This window comes from Lygodium microphyllum, chromosome 18, assembly GCF_053477565.2.
Source record: "Lygodium microphyllum isolate KBCC chromosome 18, Lygodium_microphyllum_v1.1.10, whole genome shotgun sequence".
In the NCBI taxonomy this organism is placed as follows: domain Eukaryota; kingdom Viridiplantae; phylum Streptophyta; class Polypodiopsida; order Schizaeales; family Lygodiaceae; genus Lygodium; species Lygodium microphyllum.
In genome coordinates, this window is record NC_141152.1 from 18,135,953 (window position 1) to 18,144,426 (window position 8,474).

An 8,474-nucleotide genomic window follows, 5' to 3' on the forward strand; every position below is an offset into this window, starting at 1 on the left:
AGTCTAAGCAGTGCACTAGCTGTTATCTTGGAACATGTCTCTATCATGGTTGGATTTTTCACTAGAGATATGGTCTATTGTGCAGGTCCCCCAGGTACTGACAGACTTGATTTTACATCCCAAGGCACTTTGCCACCATCTGTCAGCCCCCCTTTCAATCAACAGCCGACCAGTTTAATCACACAAAGTCAGGCATCCCCACATGTTTCTTTACCACGCTTCACGTACCCTGAGCAGCCAAGTACACTGGGCTATGAGCTTCATCAACAACATCAAGTTCCTCCAAGCTACTCGCAGCCCCCCCAACAGCAGCTTACACCACATTCCCAGTCATTACCACAGATACAGTCGCCATTGCTACAGGCACAACCAGTGCAGCAGCAACATCCACAAGTGCAGCCTCAACCACAGCTACAACAGCCCCAACCACCGCAATTTCAGTCAACAACTATGATGGAAAATGTCGAGGCAGAGTTCGGGTTATCACCAGCTTCTTTACAGAGCTGGGCTCCTATTGGAGGTCCTGGTATGCCCTTTCCTCCTGCTATTGGTGCTGGCACCTCCCAGGTACATATGTCTGGACTCCTGTAACAGTTATCCGTAAGCTTTGAAGTGTGAACCCATGCATAATTGGTTTAGTTGCAAGTATTGCCTATACAGTGCCTTCCTTTGCTCCTTTCTAGAAATCTATGATAAAAAATTGATGGTATAGCCTGGGCATTTTTTTGTTACCCATTGGTGTATTTGAACAATTTGATTCTCTTCAATCTCCTCATCAGATACCTGTACCAGTTTTTGGGATGTCACAAGGGTTGGCTTTTCCAAGTGGCAGTCCTTACATTGCCAACCCAGGATTAGGTCCAGGTCCAGGGGCCCCAGTGCGGCCTCCATTTCTTCCTGATGGCTTTGTGGAGCGCCCTAAAAAGGTGATATGTTGGCTACCCGATGTATGTATATTGTCACTTAATTTGATTTTACCCAGGCTTACAGTTCACTCACTTTGTTAATTCCAGGCAGCTGTACCATCATGGCTAAGGGAGGAATTAATGAAGAAAAAAGCAGCTGGGTTAGCAGGAAAATCTTCAGGTATGCTATTGTCAGATGAATCCAATCGGGTTAATGGTGGAGAACCAGCCACTCCTTTAAATCAAAGGCTTGGCATTTCTGATAGAGTGAGAAGCAAGACCCCTGGCTTGAGTGATGATGAAGAGGATAACCATGAGGTTTGTTTTCGATCCTTTTCAAAGTCCTAGCTTATTATGATTCAAGTCTAAGATGACAGATGCTAGTGTAAAGCATACTGTCCAGCATGTTGGTTTCTTATTTGCTTGATGAGATTCTGATAGTACCACTTCAATGATGGTCATTTGCTAGGTCGGTATATTCTTTTGCTTTGAAAGCAAACCCTAGTCAGGCCTTACTGTGACTGTTGTAGACATGTAGCTGCAGGGTGCTTCTCCAATTATATACCATTTCCATATTTTTGGTTTGTCTGATTTGGTGATATGGTTCTTTCTTAATTGGCCGTGACACACTTGTAGACCATATAACATTGTTGAGGCTATGGAGGCCATGGAGTTCCTAGGGTGGTTGATAAATTTGTTCTGCTGTTCACTTGGTTGCATCCTGGTTGGTGCAACACTTGAAGCACTTGAATTTTGGTTGACTGCTCAAGAGAATATTTTGGTTGTCTGTCTGAGTAATTTTACATCTTTCAGGTTGGTGCGTTTCTTTGTATATATGTGCAGTTGTGTTTGCATTGTGTGCAGACACGTTAAAGGGTTTCACAGAAAGTGATTGTACTATGAGTGCATGTGTGCACGCATTTGGACATGTGTAGATGGACAGAGGCACCTTGTACGCTACATTAACCAAGATACAACTGGTGTCGCAAAAAAGTGCAATAAGTGAACACTGAATTCTAGTAGAATAATGTTATAGGCAAAGCAGTGAATATGTGCATGTGTACATTTGTGCGGCATTGTGTGTTCACGTGTGTTAACTTAGAATCAACTGGTTTCACTGGACGTGAGATCCAGTCAGTGAGTGTGCGCATGTGTGCAAAGACTCGCTGGTTTCTTCTTGAGTAAGTGTTGTGTTACAGAGAAATATAAGCACTACCAAAAGCAGTGTGTGTAATTCTGTGAGACAAATATGTCTGTCATATCTGCATGATGTCTATATACCACATCAATTGAGACCGTGCATCAAAGTGAGGTCTTGATGCTTTGAAGTATGGGTGGTCTTTTTGTAATTTGATGCAAAGCTATTTAGTTTTCTTATTCATAGTTATGAGTCAAATTAAAGCTGTTTATTTGGAGAGTGAAGATTCACCACCCCTCGAAGTGGCTTCAGGAATGCAGCTTGGAACTGAACTAATGCAGTATAGTTCTTTGAGGGGAAAAATGGTCTTTGTAGCTTTTCACCCTGTTGAACACCGGATTTAGATATGCCTTTTGAAAACCGCTGAAGGCTACTTGCTGTTATGACCATCTTTTGATAAAAGCTGTGGCAACAGCCCTATAAATTCTCCCTTCCATTACCATCGTCTTCTTTTCCCTTACATTGAATCTTTAATGAAGCAGGTGAAGATGCTAGTGGACGAACTCTTGAGGAGAGTAACAAGAAATCATGGGTCAAACAGAGCTGTCAGTCCCTCACTAACTAAATTCTATTCCTTTTTTTTCACAGGAAGAACTTGAAGCTGCCAGAAATGCTGCTATTAACCAGGAAATCAAGCGTTTGTTAACAGATGTGCTTTTGAAGGTTCTCCTACAGTTGTTCCTTTTACTACTGGAGGTTTAAATGCAAAGTGCCAGTTTCTCAATCGTCTGATAATATGATGCAGGTTACTGGAGACCTTTTTGAAGAGATTGCTCAGGAAGTCTTAGATGAGGATGATGATGAAATTTTACAAGGTAGAGGTCACTCACTGTAAAAAATCAAGTTTCAGGCATCTAGTTTGTGAACTTCTCCTTTGTGGGTCTGCCTTGGCAAGGCCTTACTTAGTGTTTACCCTGATTTTGTTTTAGGAAACTTCCAATGATTTCTATCTTCACCTAAAATCACATTTTTTCGTCATTTTTTGATAAGCCACCTTCTTTTCAATGTGCACCATTTTGGGTGGCCTTAAAGGTGCTCTGTGAGTATTGCTGTTTCAATAGTGGTCATATGTGTCTTTTAGGCTGCAAGAAGTGGTGAATGGCCTTGAATGCCCTCACACACACACATGCGTGCACGCGTATACAAATGGCCTGGAACCCTAATCTCCCACCTTGATCAATTCCGCTTTTTGATCCTTCATGTTAGGCTAGCTATGATTATGGTGTCCTGCTTGTTGTTGTTCTGCTTGGATTCTGTAGGGATCCAGGATACTGGAGCTCATATCTTATGCTTGGCCTTCTCAAATGTGCTGGCTACTTTCTGCTAATCCATTTTCTTAGTGTATAGTCACTGGATAGAATGAAGGTATAACACTAGATGAGAAGAGAGTTTGTCCTTTCCTCCTCAACTGTCGCGAGTGTCCTTTCCAGTTGAAGTTGGCTGTGTTGGCTGGGGACGGCTATAGAAACCTTGACATTTTGAACTGCTACATCACCAGCTCCAGCAACCTGCACACTGTCAACCGCTTTGACTTTCATGATGGCTGACTTTAGTCTGCTTTGACTTCCTCATCCTGGTGATGAGTTCGTGTATTTGGGTCTGGCACAGAAGATTTGCGGGGGCATGATCACACCATAATGGAAAAGTATGCTCGACAATATCAGTTGTTGCTCTTTGCCGGTCTCCCCCCCTCTTGCCCCCCTCTCTCTCTAACCCTGTGTGAAAATCACATTTAAGCATGCAGTCTATGAGTTTTTCACCCTCCACAAATTTTTGGCAGGTCACATTGATAATTGAAATTACCACCTGTTTCCGTAGAGTGGGGGACCTTTTGGATTCAAGGTGGTGGTTGGCGTTTAGGTTGAAAAACAATTTATGGTAGATTGTTCTAGCATTCTTGGCAAGTTTGAGATAAAGCTAGATTTGCTCCATGGCCCTATTTTCTAGCAGCCTCTATACACAATTGCAAAAGTTCATAGGTAGCCAATATTCATGTGTTGTTTATGTTTATCATTTTAAAGAAGAGAAATACTGGTCAAAGGTAGGATATGAGGCTCCATCAATTGGCGACTCTTCATTTTGGCCATTTTGGTTTGCAGTATGAGTTGGTTATGGTTCTCTGTTTAAAGGGTCAATCCTTTGCAGTATAGTTGATGTTTCTTTTTTAGTGATAGATAATATTGCTTGATTTTTGGTGGTGGTGGTGCTCTTGCCTCCTCCCCTTGTTAAGTCCTTCTGGTGAAGAAGAGGTCTTGGTTGGTGGAATCTTCGTTTTTTCTCTTCCAACTTCAATTCTCAATCACATTGCACAACTTGTACATTCTCAATCCATTGCACAACTTTTACATCTTGGATTTTGCAGTTACACATATGCTCCAAGGTGACTAGTCGCACTTTTCTGTATCAACACTTTTCAACAGGATTGCAACGGTCTTACTTTTACATTATGATTGCAAGCTTAATTGATGCTCTTTAACTTCCTTTCTTTTCCAGTTTGATTCTCTATCAGGTTTAGTTTTCAGAATTACATTGGCAGTGCAAACAAAGCATTTCTATTGTTGGGATGATATCAAGCTCTGGTTGTATTGTTGATGTAGGATATTGTAAGGGAAATAACAACTCTTAATTAGGATGATTAAAGCAACATTTATGAAATGTATGTGAAATAGAGTTAATCTTGTTTGAAGTGGTTTTGTTATCAGGGGGGTTTCTTTTTGGGATCAAGAGTTTTCCTTTTGTAGAGCTGAAATTGTTTAGGTTCTGAAGGTTTTGTCTGGGTGTCTTAACCAAGGGTTGCAATTTGTTTTCTTTTGAGAATATTTTACTGTAATGGACTAAAATAGAACTGTTACTACTTTCATGGCTTTTGTAAAATTCGTTACATAAGGTTGTTGCAACATACAGTTCTTTTACATTGATTACCATGGTAAGAAGTAGGCCTATCTGCACTTTCTTTAGAATTGTGTTACATGTTCTTGTTCTTCCAATGTAATGACGTGTCCTCATTTATCAGTGGTTATTACCGAAATTTCTGGTAGTCCATGCTGACATTTGACCATTTGTTTCTTTCTTTTTGGGGTCAGAAAAATTATCTATGAATGGCCAAGAAAGAACACATCGGGTCACCACTTCTCCAGTTCCTGCTCCGGCATCTGGGAGAGTGCTTGTTTCATCACAAAAGGTTCCTGCAGCAACCGAGGATGTTAAAGATAGTGAAGATTCTGGTAGTGGTGCAGGCAATGTTCTGGGGCTTGGAGATTATGGTTCTGATGATGATAATACCAGGGGAACAGAAGAAGGTGACTGGGAAGATCTGGACAAAACAAACCAGGCACAGCTAACCAAAGATGCCAGCCCTCATGAAGTGATTGAGAAATATAATGGAAGTACAGAGAAACATGTGGATTTTGATAACGATGATACTTATCAGAGAAGGAGTTCTGCCAAAAGACGAGAGAACGATATGGAGGATTACCATGTGAGAAGACATGAGCAAGAGGGTGGGAAGAAACGGATGCGTGAAGATGAATCTTTGCAGACTTCTACTTCAGTCAAAGGTTACCCTGTTGATACTTCAAATGGGAAAACAAATTCATCAGGACATACTGAAGGAGCAACATTGGAGGGTGAAGTGGATTTACCCAAGGGAGAACCATATAGATATTCTGCAGCTAGTTCAAAAGATAACCAGGCCTCCCGAGAAGCGCACAGTACTAAACGTGATGACAAGGATAAACCCCCCTTGGGCAAGGATTCACATGGTGGTTCAAGTAAGTCTGGATGGGATAAAACTAGAGTCAAAGAGATCACCAATGAAGCTTTGAATGACCGTAAGTTGTCTGACTTACCCCCCGAGGATAAGAAAAAAGAGGAAAGAACCCTTGATGACGAGCTGAGGGACAGAGAGATAAAAGACCAGAAATTGCCAAATATACATCCTAAAGAAAAGAAAAGGGATGATCGAACCAAGAATCTTCTTGATACATCTCGTAAGGAGAAAAAAGTTGAGGAGAAGAACAGGGATAGTGCTAGGAGAAAGGGAAATGATGTCCAGAGAAGTGAGCGAGGTTCACATGCAGGGGAAAGAGATTCTAGTAGAGGAAGAAGGAAAGAAAAAGTAAGAGATAGGGCCAAGTCTAGGGATAAAGATTATCATCAAGATAGTAGAAGGAATGACAAGAAAGGATCCAAACGAATAGACTCACAAGAGAAGAGGGCACGCCGCCGTTCATCATCATCAAGCAGTGGGCCTTCAAGGAGCAGCTCACCATATAGCAGTGATAATAGCAGAGGGTAAGTTTGGTTTATTCTTGAACCATGTTGATGCTCTTTGGGGAACAAACTGAACCTTGTTTGAACAGGAGATCACATGCTTTGCGAGCTGGAAGGCATCGCAGCTCATTGACCTCACCTGGAAAGTCTAGAAAGAGGTGCGCAACTTCTCAAGTTATGTCATGACTTTCCTGGCTGTCCTACTTTAGAAAATAAGGGTATTACTAGTTTTGATCGTTAAACATTAGAGGATACACCTCCATAAATTTTTATCTGTAGGAAATTGTTCAAGGGCATAGTGGTATTAGCTCTGGTGTGGTAGTGATGTCTTGTGACCTAGATGTACTGCCGTAAGAGTTCTTAAAAAGTTTTTATGTCTGGAATTATGGTGTAATGTGTCAGATCCACATCCTAAAATTAAAAGCAATGTTTGAACTTAGCCCTGAGAGTTTTTTTCTCCTTTAAGAGTCCGAAGTCTGGAGTTCTGGTGTAGTGTTGGACACATCCTCAAGTTAAAAAAAAATCAAGTTTTTTCTCCTCTTGAAGTCCTAAGTCTGGAGTTGTGGTGCACAGTGTCAGATCCACATCTAAAAGTCAAAAGCAATTCGTTTGAACTTAGTCCTAGGCGTTTTTTCTCTACTTACATACTGAGTATGATGTGTACCACTAGACGAGTATCGCGTTCTCGTTCTCGTTCTCCTTCTCGTTCACCGCATGCCAGGCATTCTCATCGCAGGAATGCCCCTTCTCCTTTTCATGAGAAGTCCAGGTATGGTTGCCAATTGATCTTGTAAATGAGTGGGAGGTTTACCAGTGGTCACACATACTCATTTGTTGTGTCAAGCGTAGTGTGAATGCCAAACAAGTTTCCTTTGTTGGTTCAGGAGGTCTCCATCCCATTCACCAATACACAGAAGGCGGCACAGCTGAAACTTTTATCAATCAAGGTGCTGGTTTTATTGTGGAGCTGATGATCTGCCTAAAAACATGCTATATGGGATAGTCTCATTGGAGAATTGAAGAATACATTAACAGGGCATGAGCTGTCCTTGCTATGGCACTGGAGAACACCAGGTTGTGGCCAGTCTCCTGCTTGCATTAGAAAGCGGAGAGCATGGGCTGTCCTTGCTTCAAGATCTTCAAGTATTCCTCAGTCGTGTGGTGCCCTGCTGTACCCATGTTAACTGCCGTGCGCTCAATCCTGTTGCTACCTTGCATATATGATGTGTTCCTGGAAGTATTCATTGGCGGCAATATAGAAAACCACCTTGAGCTGAGGAAGTATGTGAAACCTCTCTCTTCCATGTAAAGATATGCTCTTATTAAAGCAAGTTGGATAATGTTCAGTCTCAGTGGTAAATCTATGTAATCTTTTTATACCCTGGAATGGTTTATGCCTGCATCACTTCAGAAAACTCAAATGCTTTTACAGTGGGTATTAACCTCAAATTTTGATCTAGTTGTGGCCAAATATGTTCTGGTTTGTCACTGGGTCCAGGCCATAGATGTAGGATATGGCACGGGTATAATGGATCAACACTGTTAACGTATAAGCATACAAATCTAGCTTTACAATGATGAGTATGCAACTTGCATGCATATTGGTTGATTGCTTCCATGACAGCCGGTTACTCTTGTTGGAGAAACACACTGATTGCTTTACAAGGGCGAGCATGTTCATGCTCTTTAATTGCATGCATATTGATAAGGCAGCAGTTCACCCCATACATTTGGTCTCACACAAATACAAATAGTGTAAGGGGAGTAGTTAATTTGGCAATGACACTGAAATTGGGTTAAAAAGAGAAAGCGTTGTGCACCTTGCCTTTGTAAGCAATTGTTCAGAGGAATCTAGAAATCAGGTGGCTTTGTTCACAAAGGAGATTGCTGTCCATACTCTTATCGTGCAATAATCTCTCTAGTGCAGCAGCAACTAAGAGAACATGCGTGTCTGTACTTTTAAACAAGTTTATGGCAAGCCAATGTGAAATGAGATTACTGTCCGCACTCTTATCGTGCAATGTTCTCTCTAGTCCAGCAACTCCCAAGTGAACATGCATGTTTGTACATTAAACAAGTTTATGGCAAGTTCATAAATA

The 8,474-nt window shown here is 41.5% G+C and overlaps 1 protein-coding gene across 1 annotated transcript in view; it reads left to right on the plus strand.

Moving 5' to 3' along the window:
- Window positions 1–7,931, plus strand: part of LOC148020641 (uncharacterized) — a 32,466-nt gene extending 24,535 nt beyond the window's left edge. The window contains exons 5-13 of the mRNA XM_087699392.1: window positions 86–567; window positions 780–926; window positions 1,014–1,223; window positions 2,692–2,766; window positions 2,849–2,918; window positions 5,187–6,396; window positions 6,465–6,533; window positions 7,046–7,144; window positions 7,260–7,931. Coding sequence (XP_087555518.1) covers window positions 86–567; window positions 780–926; window positions 1,014–1,223; window positions 2,692–2,766; window positions 2,849–2,918; window positions 5,187–6,396; window positions 6,465–6,533; window positions 7,046–7,144; window positions 7,260–7,305 — 2,408 coding nt within the window. The 3' untranslated portion in view covers window positions 7,306–7,931. The remainder of the gene's footprint in view (window positions 1–85; window positions 568–779; window positions 927–1,013; window positions 1,224–2,691; window positions 2,767–2,848; window positions 2,919–5,186; window positions 6,397–6,464; window positions 6,534–7,045; window positions 7,145–7,259) is intronic.
- Window positions 7,932–8,474: the final 543 nt, after the last annotated feature.